This window comes from Xenopus tropicalis, chromosome 2 (genome assembly GCF_000004195.4).
Source record: "Xenopus tropicalis strain Nigerian chromosome 2, UCB_Xtro_10.0, whole genome shotgun sequence".
In the NCBI taxonomy this organism is placed as follows: domain Eukaryota; kingdom Metazoa; phylum Chordata; class Amphibia; order Anura; family Pipidae; genus Xenopus; species Xenopus tropicalis.
In genome coordinates this window covers 174,110,092-174,127,859 of record NC_030678.2, presented here as the reverse complement: position 1 = coordinate 174,127,859, position 17,768 = coordinate 174,110,092, and the positions used below count along the sequence as shown (strand labels likewise).

General features: G+C 49.3%; 1 protein-coding gene across 11 annotated transcripts in view; it reads left to right on the top strand.

The window, feature by feature from the left end:
* LOC100489234 (TRPM8 channel-associated factor homolog) overlaps window positions 1-16,160 on the top strand; it is a 37,293-nt gene extending 21,133 nt beyond the window's left edge. For 10 of the 11 annotated variants that reach the window (XM_031897385.1, XM_031897388.1, XM_031897383.1 and 7 more), the window contains 7 exons: window positions 431-1,042; window positions 2,676-3,571; window positions 5,003-5,097; window positions 7,447-7,660; window positions 8,150-8,389; window positions 8,742-9,079; window positions 14,799-16,160. In XM_031897385.1, coding sequence (XP_031753245.1) covers window positions 431-1,042; window positions 2,676-3,571; window positions 5,003-5,097; window positions 7,447-7,660; window positions 8,150-8,389; window positions 8,742-9,079; window positions 14,799-15,056 — 2,653 coding nt within the window. In that variant the 3' untranslated portion in view covers window positions 15,057-16,160. The remainder of the gene's footprint in view (window positions 1-430; window positions 1,043-2,675; window positions 3,572-5,002; window positions 5,098-7,446; window positions 7,661-8,149; window positions 8,390-8,741; window positions 9,080-14,798) is intronic. The other variant, XM_031897384.1, reaches the window with a different exon arrangement.
* Window positions 16,161-17,768: the final 1,608 nt, after the last annotated feature.

The following is a 17,768-nucleotide window of genomic DNA, read 5'->3' as shown; positions in this document are numbered from 1 at the left end:
CCGCCCCCTGGGATCATAGGAGACACAGTGCACACAAACAAGCCAAGGCACACATGATTCCCTTTTCTCTGTAATAATAAAACAGTACCTGTACTTGATCCCAACTAAGATATAATTACCCCTTATTGGGGGCAGAACAGCCCTATTGGGTTTATTTAATGGTTAAATGATTCCCTTTTCTCTGTAATAATAAAACAGTACCTGTACTTGATCCCAACTAAGATATAATTACCCCTTATTGGGGCAGAACAGCCCTATTGGGTTTATTTAATGGTTAAATGATTCCCTTTTCTCTGTAATAAAATTTGAAATCCGGCACTGCTAATGTTTAATGCATTGGAATTATGTATTTATGGAATCTTACATACTAGATAATAAACTTTCAGTGTATGACGGCCTATGACTATTCATTTTACACATGTTTCCTCAGGAATATGGCGGCTGATGAAGATTACCAGTCTCTGGTCCGTGGTGTTGCGTCTCTGAGTTTCACTGGGGATGCGGTTCCGTGCAAACTGCTGCTGACAGGACCCTGTGCATTCCCGGTGCTGGTGTCGCCCCGAAAAGATGTGCTCATCGCTGCCTCTCGCTATGGGAAAGGGAAAGTAGTGGTTCTGGCCCATGAGGGTTATCTTAGTACACAGGAGTTTATGGGCTTTTTAAAAAATGCTGTATCTTGGCTGAGGCCAAACCCAGATGTCATTATTGGGGTTCATACTACATTACCAGTGTTAGCCCATAATCTATCTGGGTACAAAGTCCGAAATACTTCCACCCTGATTCAGGGCCTGGGCGTGTTCTGCACTAACGGATATGAGGCCCACCAAGCTGAGGAGATCATCTCATTTGTGCGAGGGGGAGGCGGCCTGCTGATTGGGGCGCAGGCTTGGCACTGGTCCTACAGCCATAAAGAGAATGTTCTGCACCATTTCCCAGGGAACAAAATCATATCTGTTTGTGGGGTGCACTTCACCAGTGAGTACGGAGAGAAAGGAGATTTCTTGGTGACTGAAGAGATGCCGCAGGCTCCAGTGTGCACAGAGTGAGTATCTGTATATACAGTATTGTTCTCTAGTATGGGGTTTATGGGGCACTTTTTATCTCTAAATGACACTGTTACTGAGCAAATAATTCCCTCTGCCATTTAACCTTTTATTCTTGTACCAACAAATGTATTTGTAGCTGTAATATTGGTGTGTAGGCGCCATCTCAGTGCCTTGTGCCCGAGTCTGAGCTTTCAGCCAGCGCTACACATTAGAACTGCTTTCAGCTAACCTATTGTTTCTCCTACTCCCATGTAACTGGAGGAGTCCCAAGCCGGACTTGGATTTCTTACTATTGAGTGCTATTCTGATACCTACTGGGAGCTGCTATCTTGCTCCCTTCCCATTGTTCTACTGATTGGCTGCTGGGGGTGAGGGGGGGGGGGATATCACTCCAACTTGCAGCGCAGCAGTAAAGTGAGCCTGGGTCTGAGCTTTCAGAAGGAGCCAGCACTACACATTAGAACTGCTTTCAGCTAACCTATTGTTTCTCCTACTCCCATGTAACTGGAGGAGTCCCAAGCCAGACTTGGATTTCTTACTATTGAGTGCTATTCTGATACCTACTGGGAGCTGCTATCTTGCTCCCTTCCCATTGTTCTGCTGATCGGCTGCTGGGGGTGAGGGGGGGGGGGGATATCACTCCAACTTGCAGCGCAGCAGTAAAGTGTGCCTGAGTCTGAGCTTTCAGCCAGCGCTACACATTAGAACTGCTTTCAGCTAACCTATTGTTTCTCCTACTCCCATGTAACTGGAGGAGTCCCAAGCCGGACTTGGATTTCTTACTATTGAGTGCTATTCTGATACCTACTGGGAGCTGCTATCTTGCTCCCTTCCCATTGTTCTGCTGATCGGCTGCTGACTGTAAACCCTAATAAGTGACCTATTAAAGAGCTTCATAGAATTGGTATAAACATGTCAGTGAATATTTCCCTTGAGCCACCATTTTGTGCTGCTCTGAGTGTCACTCGCTGATCACCTGACAGGAAATAAGGCATTTCCAATCATAACAGGAAATAACAGCTCTCACCATTCATTGGCTGCTATAAGCTGGCATGTAGGTGTGTCTTTGTACAAACAGACAGTTGTAATGTTCAGGGCACTTGTGAAGACAGAGCATTGGTTTGGGGGGAATAACCCTCTGTTTGTTGAAAATATATACATTAATATAAAACAGCACATATGTAAAACACCATTTCATATAAATAAATGATCTTGCTAGTTTACATCGGCCAATGAATTGACAGAATCTGTCTCATTCTCCCGGGCTTTTACTTTCCCTTTTTATCCTGTCAGAAAGTCACTAAGTGACACACAGAACATCACAAAATGGCGGCTCAAGGTAAATGGGCAATATTACTGCATGTGCTAGTTTGATTGGATTGGGTCACTGATACTGGGGATCTATATTAACATTCACCTAGGAAGTAAGATCATGAAATCCATTGAGAATTCAGCAGGTTATAGATCCCATTTACAGAGCAAGTCCTGCTCTTCAGTAACTTGTTCCCGTCTTGCCATATACTGCTCTTATTGGTTCTCCTTCTCATGTGACTTCTCACAGTCTTCTGGTGCCATTTCCCAGTCACTTTGTGCCATTAATACCCCGTATTCTCTCTGTCTCTGGCACAGTTATGATTTCTCAGTGGGTCAGAAGTTCCTCCTGAATGGCGTCTCTCAGCTGGACATCAGTGGGCCGAGTGTCCCCTCAGACCCCCTCTTGCACGGCGCTTCGTCCTTCCCAGTTGGGTCGAGTGAAGACCAACAGTGCTTTGTTGGAGCTGCATATTATGGCCAAGGGCGAGTGGTTGTAGCCACACATGAAGATTTCCTCTCCAAACCAGAACTGAAGACTTTAATGCTTAATGCCATATCTTGGCTGGACGTAGGGCAGAGAAGAATCGGAGTCCATGCCGACCTGAGGGGCTTTGCTGAAGTTCTGCAGAAGGAAAACATCCCCTGTCGGGTATCAAGTTTAACCCCCAAGCTGAGTGTCTACTGCTGCCCGTCCTACAGCGACGCTGAAGCAAAGGCCGTCCATCAGTTTGTTGCAGAGGGGGGAGGGCTTCTTATCGCTGGCCATGCCTGGTGGTGTTCCTATCAGAATTCAGCCTGCAATGTCCTCAACTACCCTGGAAACAAAATACTGAACAGGTTTGGGATTAGCATTCTGTGTAGAGCCGTCCCTCAGGGCATCTATTGGGCAGTCAGTCCCAATGAAGCCAGTCACCAAAATAACTGCCACAGAGCACTTCATCATTTGCAGGTTGCACTAAAGAGCGGTACCAAACTGCTACAGCCCATCAGCACCAGGATGCGCAAACTCAGGCAGAATGTCAGCGCTTTTATGAGGCACTCGGCCTGTTGTGTTCCCAATGTCAGCAAGACTTGTCCTGTGAGCGGCTGCTCCGAAGAAGCTTTACTGCTGAGTTTGGCCCACAAATCCCATAATATGAGCCACAAGTGCGATGAATTGAGTATTCTGGAGAAGGAAACAGTCACTGTTAATATTGATGCCACCAACCCAGGTAATGTCTTCTTCAGTAAAGGGGAACTCCAACCAAAAATGTATGTGTAAATATAAGAAATATTCCAATATACATTAAAAAAAGGTAAGGTGTAAAGTCCCTATCACAGTCCCATCAGTCCCTGTCCCAGTGAGCTTACAATCTAAGGTACCTATCCCATTCCCATCAGCCCCTGCCCCAGTGAGCTTACAATCTAAGGTCCCTATCCCATTCCCATCAGTCCCTGCCCCAGTGAGCTTACAATCTAAGGTCCCTATCCCATTTCCATCAGCCCCTGCCCCAGTGAGCTTACAATCTAAGGTCCCTATCCCATTCCCATCAGTCCCTGCCCCAGTGAGCTTACAATCTAAGGTCCCTATCCCATTCCCATCAGCCCCTGTCCCAGTGAGCTTACAATCTAAGGTCCCTATCACATTCCCATCAGTCCCTGCCCCAGTGAGCTTACAATCTAAGGTCGCTATCCCATTCCCATCAGTCCCTGCCCCAGTGAGCTTACAATCTAAGGTCCCTATCACATTCCCATCAGTCCCTGCCCCAGTGAGCTTACAATCTAAGGTCGCTATCCCATTCCCATCAGTCCCTGCCCCAGTGAGCTTACAATCTAAGGTCCCTATCACATTCCCATCAGTCCCTGCCCCAGTGAGCTTACAATCTAAGGTCCCTATCACATTCCCATCAGTCCCTGCCCCAGTGAGCTTACAATCTAAGGTCCCTATCCCATTCCCATCAGCCCCTGCCCCAGTGAGCTTACAATCTAAGGTCCCTATCCCATTCCCATCAGTCCCTGCCCCAGTGAGCTTACAATCTAAGGTCCCTATCCCATTCCCATCAGTCCCTGCCCCAGTGAGCTTACAATCTAAGGTCACTATCACATTCCCATCAATCCCTGCCCCAGTGAGCTTACAATCTAAGGTCCCTATCACATTCCCATCAGCCCCTGCCCCAGTGAGCTTACAATCTAAGGTCCCTATCACATTCCCATCAGTCCCTGCCCCAGTGAGCTTACAATCTAAGGTCCCTATCACATTCCCATCAATCCCTGCCCCAGTGAGCTTACAATCTAAGGTCCCTATCCCATTCCCATCAGTCCCTGCCCCAGTGAGCTTACAATCTAAGGTCCCTATCACATTCCCATCAGTCCCTGCCCCAGTGAGCTTACAATCTAAGGTCCCTATCCCATTCCCATCAGTCCCTGCCCCAGTGAGCTTACAATCTAAGGTCCCTATCCCATTCCCATCAGTTCCTGCCCCAGTGAGCTTACAATCTAAGGTCCCTATCCCATTCCCATCAGTCCCTGCCCCAGTGAGCTTACAATCTAAGGTCCCTATCACATTGTGACCTAAAACCTTGCGAGTTCATTTAGAAGTCTATGGGAGTTGTCCTGGGCAGTATGTCCCTTGTTCCTTTATGTGTCATTTCCTTTGCCCCTAGGTGCCGACGCTTGGAGAAGCACCGGCCTTTATTTGCCCCCCAGAAAGGCAGTGGTTATTGAGTTCCCGGCCTCAGCCGTTCAGCAAGGTTTCCAGGTAACTGAGGAATAGAGGGGAAACGCCAGGGGGCACCTGTGCAGTTGGTCATTGCAAGCAATTAGATTTGTGCTTTTATCTGCTAACTGGTAGTAAAAAACACAATGCAAGAAACACAAGAACATAACTAGTACAGGTATAGGACCCGTTACCCAAAATGCTCGGGACAAAGGGTTTTCCAGATAATGGGTCTTTCCGTAATTTAGATCTCCATACCTTAAGTTTACTAAAAAAATCAATAAAACATTAATTAAACCCAATAGGGCTGTTCTGCCCCAATAAGGGGTAATTATATCTTAGTTGGGATCAAGTACAGGTACTGTTTTATTATTACAGAGAAAAGGGAATCATTTAACCATGAAATAAACCCAATAGGGCTGTTCTGCCCCAATAAGGGGTAATTATATCTTAGTTGGGATCAAGTACAGGTACTGTTTTATTTTTATAGAGAAAAAGGAAATCAATTTTAAAAATCTAAATTATTTAATTAAAATGAAGTCTATGGGAGACAGGCTTTCCGTAATTTGGAGCTTTCTGGATAACAGGTTTCCAGATAACTGATCCCATCCCTGTATGTATAGAAACTAAATAGAGCAGTATACAGGGGCACCCCCTAGTGATCAAAGGTGGTTAATACATGTACAGAAGCTCCTGTACCACTCAATACTAGTCATTAAAAACACTAACAACCCCATATGTATTGCCTATGCAATGGATTGAAATAAATTCATATTTTTTTAACTAGTATTGAGTGGTATAGGAGCTGATTTGTTGCTAACTGGTAGTAACTCATTGCTGATTCATTGCTAAACGCTACTGCACTTGGGCGTGTTTTTTTGTTGGTAAATAGTACTATTATGTGCTGTGATTTCTACTCTCTCTCGTGTTTATACTCTCAGTAAAAGCTTGTGTGCTGGTTCATGGGCAGTTATCTACCTTTTTCCACCAAAAGTGCAGTTTATAAGGGCCCTGAAGGACCCCTGCCCCTGCACAGGACACTGCTACATAAATGGTTTGAATAGAGTGGAGCCCTGATGGAGTTAGCACTTAGGCCCAGATGTGTGGCCAGGACCCAAAGGCCCGGGCCTGGGGCGGCAAAGATCTGGGGGCAACAAGCAATGGGCACTGGACAGGAGATTTCTGATTGCTGGTTAAAGCTCCCACCCATCCAGTCCCCAGTGAAGCCGATGGGGGCTGTAGTAGCATTGGGGAGGTACGAGGGGGTGTAAGTGGGGGTGGGTGGCCTAGGGGCGCACCAGCTTTAAATCCAGCCAGGGTCGGACTGGGCTGCCGGAGCACCAGGAAAATACCCGGTGGGCCCCGGCCCTAGTGGCCCCCGGCAGCCCAGACCCAACCCTTGCCGGTGCTGCCCCGGCCTACAGTGTTCCTCCCCTGATGAAATAAACTTGGGCGGGGGCCCCTGTGGGGGGTTAGGGAGGCTCAACGGGGGGCCACTATGGGGGTTAGGGGGGTGCAGTGGGGGCCCCTAGGGGGTGCAGGGGATGCAGCCGACAGGACAACTCCAGGGCCCCTGGGTCAGCAGCCCCCCAGTCTGACCCTGCACCGCCCAGTCTGACCCTGAATCCAGCCCTGGCAGTACTATAAAGAAAGGCATAAATAGGCTGAATCAAATGATAAATATGTGGGTTACATTACAGACTTTTGGCTCACTATCACAAGACCAAAGCCAGTTATACACACAAGTACCAAGGGGTCCATAGCCTTAGTGGGGTCAGAAGGTCCAACTACATAGGGGCAACTGCCTGGGGCAGATCATTTCAAGGGGGCTGAGAACCTTGGATAAAGGATGAGGGGGGGCGGAGCTGGTTTGGATGGGGGGCGGAGCTGGTTTGGATGAGGGGCAGGGCTGGTTTGGATGAGGGGCGGAGCTGGTTTGGATGAGGGGCGGAGCTGGTTTGGATGAGGGGCGGAGCTGGTTTGGATGAGGGGCGGAGCTGGTTTGGATGAGGGGCAGAGCTGGTTTGGATGAGGGGCGGAGCTGGTTTGGATGAGGGGCAGGGCAGTATAAATTCACATGTGTATTCCAACGTATTTGTAGTGAGGGTCCTCCTCATTTGTACCCTAGAAATTCTGTATTCTATACATTACTGTACCAGCCCAGGGGGGCAGTGGGGGCTGCCAGAATGTACTATACCCCCAGCAGATGGTACAGAGGCAGCGCTGGTTCCTAAGCAGAAAGTCAGGAACCAGGAGACCAACCCAGAATAGTCATTTAGACGCACCCAGGGGACCTATTTTATGTAGCACAGTGCTACAGGTACAATGTTACTGAACCGTCATATATCCCTATATATTTATATATCAGCCCTGTGTTTGGTTTAATAACAGGTGCAGGTCGGCTGTCACTCAGATGATCCGAGCGCTAAAGAAACGCTTAATCGAGCGCCGGCCGTTGTTCGCAGGATTCATGTTGATCGCCAGAAGGTTCCAGTGTCCAGTTTCTGGGGAGGCCTCCTGTACATCATTGTGAGGTCTAACAGCAACTTTGGTACCGTCCCAGTCAGGGTGTATGGAGCAGAACCAGCCCCAATCTATATAAAGGGTAAGAACATATGCCTACTTTGTGTGTGTAATATGGACTTAAAGAAATACTGTCCCAAAACCCATCAGTTAATAGAGCTTCCCCAGCCATGGGGCTAGCCATATTCTTCATTTCCCAGGGTGCCACAGCCATGTGACCTGTGCTCTGATAAACTTCACTCACACTTTACTGCGGCGCTGCAAGTTCGAGTGATATCCCCCCCCCCCCCTCACCCCCAGCAGCCGATCAGCAGAACAATGGGAAGGGAGCAAGATAGCAGCTCCCAGTAGGTATCAGAATAGCACTCAATAGTAAGAAATCCAAGTCCGGCTTGGGACTCCTCCAGTTACATGGGAGTAGGAGAAACAATAGGTTAGCTGAAAGCAGTTCTAATGTGTAGCGCTGGCTCCTTCTGAAAGCTCAGACCCAGGCACAATGCACTGAGATGATGCCCCACCCAGCATCCCATCTACTTGTGTGACTGTAAGAGTGTTCTTCCCCCCCCCACAGGCAAAACCAGCCTGGATTCCTGGTTACATTCAATCCGCCAGTTGCCTGCCCCTTGGGCCGAGCTGGTTGCAGAGAACATTATCCTGACTGTCCCATCAGATGCCGTTCGCTCACTAAAGAATCCAGAAGCCCTGCTGTCTCTTTGGGACAGGATCATGGCGGCTATTGCTGACCTTGCAGCCAAACCCAAGAAATTTCCACGACCTGAGCGTATTGTTGCAGATGTGCAGATCTCAGCTGGTAAGTATAGGCAGGGTCGGACTGGGGGGTGCAGAGACCCCCGCCGTGGCCCCCACACACCCCCCGGTCCACTCCTATTCATATAGTGTTCTCTAATCCAAACACTGCCTGGTTCCTAAGGTAAATTGGACCCTAGCAACCAAATAATTGCTGAAACTCCAGACTGGAGAGCTCCTGAACTGAACTAAAAAACTACAAATGATAAAAAAATGAAGACCAATTGCAAATTGTCTCAGACTATCACTCTCTACATCAAACTAAAAGTTAGGTTGTTATTATAACGTTCATCATTGCAATTTGGTAGGTTTCAGTAGAAATACTTATTTACCCATTTTGGATTCGGCATTTATAGGTTGGATGCATGCTGGATACCCCATCATGTGTGACTTGGAATCGGCTAAAGAGCTGACGGATCTACACCATATGGAGAAAGAGGGGATCTGGGGGCCAATTCATGAACTTGGCCACAACCAACAGAAAACACAGTGGGAGTTCCCACCCCATACCACGGAAGCCACGTGTAACCTCTGGGCTGTGTATGTGCATGAAACGGTCCTTGGGATCCCGCGGGATAGAGCCCACGGCAACCTTCAGCCCAACGTCCGGACGTCTCGTATCAAAAGTTACTTGCAGAATGGAGCCAACTTAGAGCAGTGGGATGGATGGACAGCGTTGGAGACCTACCTACAGGTACCACCGGCCTCTGCCTTTTATATTAAATAGAAAATTAGCCTCCCCTGAACATAAATGAGGTCTTATCACTACATGGGTTATGGGGGATAGCTCTCAGTACAAGTGAGGGAATACAGGGGTAGGGGAGATAGCTCTCAGTACAAGTGAGGGAATACAGGGGTAGGGGGGATAGCTCTCAGTACAAGTGAGGGAATACAGGGGTAGGGGAGATAGCTCTCAGTACAAGTGAGGGAATACAGGGTTATGGGAGATAGCTCTTAGTACAAGTGAGGGAATACAGGTTTATGGGAGATAGCTCTCAGTACAAGTGAGGGAATACAGGGGTATGGGAGATAGCTCTCAGTACAAGTGAGGGAATACAGGGGTAGGGGGATAGCTCTCAGTACAAGTGAGGGATACAGGGGTAGGGGAGATAGCTCTCAGTACAAGTGAGGGAATACAGGGTATGGGAGATAGCTCTCAGTACAAGTGAGGGAATACAGGGGTAGGGGGGATAGCTCTCAGTACAAGTGAGGGAATACAGGGGTAGGGGAGATAGCTCTCAGTACAAGTGAGGGAATACAGGGGTAGGGGGGATAGCTCTCAGTACAAGTGAGGGATACAGGGGTAGGGGGATAGCTCTCAGTACAAGTGAGGGAATACAGGGGTAGGGAGATAGCTCTCAGTACAAGTGAGGGAATACAGGGTAGGGGAGATAGCTCTCAGTACAAGTGAGGGAATACAGGGGTAGGGGAGATAGCTCTCAGTACAAGTGAGGGAATACAGGGGTAGGGGAGATAGCTCTCAGTACAAGTGAGGGAATACAGGGTAGGGGAGATAGCTCTCAGTAAGGGGGAATACAGGGGGGAGATAGCTCTCAGTACAAGTGAGGGAATACAGGGGTAGGGGAGATAGCTCTCAGTACAAGTGAGGGAATACAGGGGTATGGGAGATAGCTCTCAGTACAAGTGAGGGAATACAGGGGTAGGGGGGATAGCTCTCAGTACAAGTGAGGGAATACAGGGGTATGGGGGATAGCTCTCAGTACAAGTGAGGGAATACAGGGGTAGGGGGGATAGCTCTCAGTACAAGTGAGGGAATACAGGGGTAGGGGGGATAGCTCTCAGTACAAGTGAGGGAATACAGGGTAGGGGGGATAGCTCTCAGTACAAGTGAGGGAATACAGGGGTAGGGGGGATAGCTCTCAGTACAAGTGAGGGAATACAGGGGTAGGGGGGATAGCTCTCAGTACAAGTGAGGGAATACAGGGGTATGGGAGATAGCTCTCAGTACAAGTGAGGGAATACAGGGGTAGGGGGGATAGCTCTCAGTACAAGTGAGGGAATACAGGGGTAGGGGGATAGCTCTCAGTACAAGTGAGGGAATACAGGGGTATGGGAGATAGCTCTCAGTACAAGTGAGGGAATACAGGGGTAGGGGAGATAGCTCTCAGTACAAGTGAGGGAATACAGGGTAGGGGGGATAGCTCTCAGTACAAGTGAGGGAATACAGGGGTAGGGGGATAGCTCTCAGTACAAGTGAGGGAAATACAGGGTAGGGGAGATAGCTCTCAGTACAAGTGAGGGAATACAGGGGTATGGGGGATAGCTCTCAGTACAAGTGAGGGAATACAGGGGTATGGGAGATAGCTCTCAGTACAAGTGAGGGAATACAGGGGTAGGGGAGATAGCTCTCAGTACAAGTGAGGAATACAGGGGTAGGGGAGATAGCTCTCAGTACAAGTGAGGGAATACAGGGTAGGGGAGATAGCTCTCAGTACAAGTGAGGGAATACAGGGGTAGGGGGGATAGATCTCAGTACAAGTGAGGGAATACAGGGGTAGGGGGGATAGCTCTCAGTACAAGTGAGGGAATACAGGGGTATGGGGGATAGCTCTCAGTACAAGTGAGGGAATACAGGGGTAGGGGAGATAGATCTCAGTACAAGTGAGGGAATACAGGGGTAGGGGAGATAGCTCTCAGTACAAGTGAGGGAATACAGGGGTATGGGGGATAGCTCTCAGTACAAGTGAGGGAATACAGGGGTAGGGGGGATAGCTCTCAGTACAAGTGAGGAATACAGGGGTATGGGAGATAGCTCTCAGTACAAGTGAGGGAATACAGGGGTAGGGGAGATAGCTCTCAGTACAAGTGAGGGAATACAGGGGTATGGGGGATAGCTCTCAGTACAAGTGAGGGAATACAGGGGTAGGGGGGATAGCTCTCAGTACAAGTGAGGGAATACAGGGGTAGGGGGGATAGATCTCAGTACAAGTGAGGGAATACAGGGGTAGGGGGATAGCTCTCAGTACAAGTGAGGGAATACAGGGGTAGGGGAGATAGATCTCAGTACAAGTGAGGGAATACAGGGGTAGGGGAGATAGCTCTCAGTACAAGTGAGGGAATACAGGGGTATGGGGGATAGCTCTCAGTACAAGTGAGGGAATACAGGGGTAGGGGGGATAGCTCTCAGTACAAGTGAGGGAATACAGGGGTAGGGGGGATAGCTCTCAGTACAAGTGAGGGAATACAGGGGTATGGGAGATAGCTCTCAGTACAAGTGAGGGAATACAGGGGTAGGGAGATAGCTCTCAGTACAAGTGAGGGAATACAGGGGTAGGGGAGATAGCTCTCAGTACAAGTGAGGGAATACAGGGGTAGGGGAGATAACTCTCAGTACAAGTGAGGGAATACAGGGTTATGGGAGATAGCTCTCAGTACAAGTGAGGGAATACAGGGGTAGGGGAGATAGCTCTCAGTACAAGTGAGGGAATACAGGGGTAGGGGGGATAGCTCTCAGTACAAGTGAGGGAATACAGGGGTAGGGGGGATAGCTCTCAGTACAAGTGAGGGAATACAGGGGTAGGGGAGATAGCTCTCAGTACAAGGAGGGAATACAGGGGTATGGGGGATAGCTCTCAGTTACAAGTGAGGGAATACAGGGGTATGGGAGATAGCTCTCAGTACAAGTGAGGGAATACAGGGGTAGGGGAGATAGCTCTCAGTACAAGTGAGGGAATACAGGGGTAGGGGGATAGCTCTCAGTACAAGTGAGGGAATACAGGGGTAGGGGAGATAGCCTCTCAGTACAAGTGAGGAATACAGGGTAGGGGAGATAGCTCTCAGTACAAGTGAGGGAATACAGGGGTAGGGGGATAGCTCTCAGTACAAGTGAGCGGAAATAACAGGGGATAGGGGAGATAGATCTCAGTACAAGTGAGGGAATACAGGGGTATGGGAGATATCTCTCAGTACAAGTGAGGGAATACAGGGGTATGGGAGATAGCTCTCAGTAACAAGTGAGGGAATACAGGGGTATGGGAGATAGCTTCTCAGTACAAGTGAGGGAATACAGGAGTAGGGGGATAGCTCTCAGTACAAGTGAGGGAATACAGGGGTAGGGGAGATAGCTCTCAGTACAAGTGAGGGAATACAGGGGTAGGGGGGATAGCTCTCAGTACAAGTGAGGGAATACAGGGGTAGGGGAGATAGCTCTCAGTACAAGTGAGGGAATACAGGGGTAGGGGATAGCTCTCAGTACAAGTGAGGGAATACAGGGTAGGGGAGATAGCTCTCAGTACAAGTGAGGGAATACAGGGGTAGGGAGATAGCTCTCAGTACAAGTGAGGGAATACAGGGGTAGGGGGGATAGCTCTCAGTACAAGTGAGGGAATACAGGGGTAGGGGAGATAGCTCTCAGTACAAGTGAGGGAATACAGGGGTAGGGGGATAGCTCTCAGTACAAGTGAGGGAATAACAGGGGTAGGGGAGATAGCTCTCAGTACAAGTGAGGGAATACAGGGGTAGGGGAGATAGCTCTCAGTACAAGTGAGGGAATACAGGGGTAGGGGAGATAGCTCTCAGTACAAGTGAGGGAATACAGGGGTATGGGAGATAGCTCTCAGTACAAGTGAGGGAATACAGGGGTAGGGGGGATAGCTCTCAGTACAAGTGAGGGAATACAGGGGTAGGGGGGATAGCTCTCAGTACAAGTGAGGGAATACAGGGGTATGGGAGATAGCTCTCAGTACAAGTTGCCCCAGGGACTGGCCCGATTGCCATCTTGGAGTCAGAAAGGAATTTTTTCCCCTCTGGGGCAAATTAGAGAGGCTTCAGATGGGGTTTTTGCCTTCCTCTGGATCAACTGGCAGTTAGGCAGGTTATATATAGGCATTATGGTTGAACGTGATGGATGTATGTCTTTTTTTCAACCTAAGTTACTGTGTTACTATGTGTAAATAAATGCAGTGTTCATGTCGAAAACATTCACACACTCACATTCATTACTGATATAAAAGAGACGCTGTGAAGTGACAAGATGGCTGACGCAGGTCCAAAGCCCATTCTCAGTTTGTGTAGGAAAAGAGAATAATGAATCAGATATGATGGGTAAAGTCCTAGAAGAAGAGGGATTAAAGAAGGCACCTTCCCACCATATAATGCTTGAATGGCTGATGCTAAAATATAACTTTTTTTGCTTAATTAAATCACTGCCATTGATAACCCTGGGTGAAAAGTACCTCTAGGAAACTCATTGTGGCCGACTAAGCATGGAAAGCACCCTTCTCCCATCACTGAACTCCATTAATGGCCTGAGAGACTGGTTCATAAATGTTATAGGAAGTGAGTGGCACGGGATCCGTAACAGACATGACTTGTACCCAACTGGCTACTGGCTCTATGGTATCTGCACCCTGTGTGCCTATTGCCCTCCCACCCATTCCCACCCATTCCCACCCATTCACCTCAGCAAGAAAATGCAGAGTAGCAGTAGGCAGAAGACTTACAGATTTGGGGGGGGGGGGGTCAGTATGTTAGTACAGGTATGGTACCCCTTATCCGGAAACCCGTTATCCAGAAAGCTCCAAATTACGGAAAGCCTGTCTCCCATAGACTCCATTTTAATCAAATAATTCAGAATTTTAAAACTGATTTCCCTTTTCTCTGTAATAATAAAACAGTACCTGTACTTGATCCCAACTAAGATATAATTACCCCTTATTGGGGCAGAACAGCCCTATTGGGTTTATTTCATGGTTAAATGATTCCCTTTTCTCTGTAATAATAAAACAGTACCTGTACTTGATCCCAACTAAGATATAATTACCCCTTATTGGGGGCAGAACAGCCCTATTGGGTTTATTTCATGGTTAAATGATTCCCTTTTCTCTGTAATAATAAAACAGTACCTGTACTTGATCCCAACTAAGATATAATTACCCCTTATTGGGGCAGAACAGCCCTATTGGGTTTATTTAATGGGTAAATGATTCCCTTTTCTCTGTAATAATAAAACAGTACCTGTACTTGATCCCAACTAAGATATAATTACCCCTTATTGGGGCAGAACAGCCCTATTGGGTTTATTTAATGGTTAAATGATTCCCTTTTCTCTGTAATAATAAAACAGTACCTGTACTTGATCCCAACTAAGATATAATTACCCCTTATTGGGGGCAGAACAGCCCTATTGGGATTATTTAATGGTTAAATGGTTCCTTTTTCTCTGTAATAATAAAACAGTACCTGCACTTGATCCCAACTAAGATATAATTACCCCTTATTGGGGCAGAACAGCCCTATTGGGTTTATTTAATGGTTAAATGATTCCCTTTTCTCTGTAATAATAAAACAGTACCTGTACTTGATCCCAACTAAGATATAATTACCCCTTATTGGGGCAGAACAGCCCTATTGGGGTTATTTCATGGTTAAATGTATGTATCTGGCTGTTGCAGCTGCAGGAAGGCTTGGGCTGGGACCCATTCAGGCGCCTATACAGAGACCCGAGCATCTCCGGCATGAGCAATGAAAACACATTCAAGATGAATCTGTGGGCGGAGAAGTTCTCTCGGGCCGCGCAGACCAATCTGGTTCCGTTCTTTGAGGCCTGGGGATGGCCCATTGACCAATTGACTCGCAGTAAACTCTCCGCATTGCCCGTATGGGAGAAGGATCCCATGAAGCCCTATGTTACTGCCAAGAAGTCTGTCTGATTTACTTCTCACTATTCTCCTGTACTAATATAGGAAATACTAACACATAAAACACTATTATTGGCTTCTATGTAGGTGTCATGTTCGGCCCAGCAGTAAAGGGTTAAGTTTTCAATTTAGAAGTCTGCTTGGAATCCACATTGGAAGGAAACCCCTCACAGTAGGGGGTAATTCACAAATGGGATGACCCTCCCCGCGCTACAGTGGGATGACCCTCCCCGCGCTACAGTGGGATGACCCTCCCCGCGCTACAGTGGGATGACCCTCCCCGCGCTACAGTGGGATGACCCTCCCCGCGCTACAGTGGGATGACCCTCCCCGCGCTACAGTGGGATGACCCTCCCCGCCGCTACAGTGGGATGACCCTGGGATGACCCTCCCCGCGCTACAGTGGGATGACCCTCCCCGCGCTACAGTGGGATGACCCTCCCCGCGCTACAGTGGGATGACCCTCCCCGCGCTACAGTGGGATGACCCTCCCCGCGCTACAGTGGGATGACCCTCCCCGCGCTACAGTGGGATGACCCTCCCCGCGCTACAGTGGGATGACCCTCCCCGCGCTACAGTGGGATGACCCTCCCCGCGCTACAGTGGGATGACCCTCCCCGCGCTACAGTGGGATGACCCTCCCCGCGCTACAGTGGGATGACCCTCCCCGCGCTACAGTGGGATGACCCTCCCCGCGCTACAGTGGGATTACTGGAAAATAAAAAGGTCAACAGAACAGCCAGTTACCAAATGATGACCCGCCCTCTCACCTTTCTCATTGGATGGGGGGCGTGAACTTTGTAACCTGGGGTGGGGTCATGTGACAAGTTCCTGGGCACTCCTCATGCATACGATAATGAGGGAGGGGCCCAGCAGGAAGGATAAAAAGGGTACACCCCCAGGTACTGAGAGCTCATTGTGAGGTCCCAATATGTTGGGGGAGGGGCTCAGGATTTCCAACCTCTTGCCTCAGAGGGCACAGGATATTCGGTAACGTACTTAGGGTTTCTCTGTGTTTCTATCCCCTTTTATTTTTTATTTACTGTTTGTACGTGTCTCTTTTGTAACATCTGTGTAATGCACTGTTTACCCTGTAATATTAAATATAAAATGTAATAAGTTTAGTCCTTTGGCTCTATAGCGATTCCCACGTACCTCGTATGGCTGTGTGTAACCCCTTGTTCCCCGTCCCAGTGTCAGGCGCGTATGTGAGTGGCGTTTCCTTGACAGTAGGTTCTGCATGTTTGAATCCAAAATGGCCACGTACGTAGTGATGAGCGAATCTGTCCCGTTTCACTTTGCCGAAATGTTTGTGAATCAGCAAAAATTCACAGAACACATTAAAGTCAATGGGAATTTTTTCTTCCAGCCTTTGCTAGAGGCTCGGGGGCTCATTTTGTGCTTCAGCTGTTGAATCGCTTCCCTTCTGCCAATTCCCATAAAGGGAACATGAACCCAAATTACTGGATCTTCCCCCCAGAATTATAGATGAGTGCAAAATACAGATGATTTCTTCTTTCATTTTCCCCAGATTAAGTTCTTTATCCTCTCCAAGTACGAGTGACCGAACAATGGCCAGGCAGCGCTGGACTGGGTCGGGCGCGGGGCCTACAGTGGAACATAAGCAGGTTAGGGTCGGGCGCGGGGCCTACAGTGGAACATGAGCGGGTTAGGGCGGGGCCTACAGTGGAACATGAGCAGGTTAGGGTCGGGCGCAGGGCCTACAGTGGAACATAAGCAGGTTAGGGTCGGGCGCAGGGCCTACAGTGGAACATAAGCGGGTTAGGGTCGGGCGGGGCCTACAGTGGAACATGAGTGGGTTAGTGCGGGGCCTACAGTGGAACATGAGCAGGTTAGGGTCGGGCGCGGGGCCTACAGTGGAACATAAGCAGGTTAGGGTCGGGCGGGCCTACAGTGGAAACATGAGTGGGTTAGTGCGGGGCCTACAGTGGAACATGAGCAGGTTAGGGTCGGGCGCGGGGCCTACAGTGGAACATAAGCGGGTTAGGGTCGGGCGCGGGGCCTACAGTGGAACATAAGCGGGTTAGGGTCGGGCGCGGGGCCTACAGCGGAACATGAGCGGGTTAGGGTTGGGTGGGGCCTACAGCGGAACATAAGCGGGTTAGGGTTGGGCGGGGCCTACAGCGGAACATGAGCGGGTTAGGGTCGGGCGCGGGGCCTACAGTGGAACATGAGCAGGTTAGGGTCGGGCGCGGGGCCTACAGTGGAACATAAGCGGGTAGGGTCGGGCGCAGGGCCTACAGTGGAACATAAGCGGGTTAGGGTGGGCGCGGGGCCTACAGCGGAACATGAGCGGGTTAGGGTTGGGCGGGGCCTACAGCGGAACATAAGCGGGGTTAGGGTTGGGCGGGGGCCTACAGCGGAACATGAGCGGGTTAGGGTTGGGCGGGGCCTACAGCGGAACATAAGCGGGTTAGGGTTGGGCGGGGCCTACAGCGGAACATAAGCGGGTTAGGGTTGGGCGGGGCCTACAGCGGAACATAAGCGGGTTAGGGTTGGGCGCGGGGCCTACAGCGGAACATAAGCGGGTTAGGGTTGGGCGGGGCCTACAGCGGAACATAAGCGGGTTAGGGTTGGGCGGGGCCTACAGCGGAACATAAGCGGGTTAGGGTTGGGCGGGGCCTACAGCGGAACATAAGCGGGTTAGGGTTGGGTGCGGGTTGGCTGCACATTACTAGTTGATCAGGTCTGTGGGTTCTAATT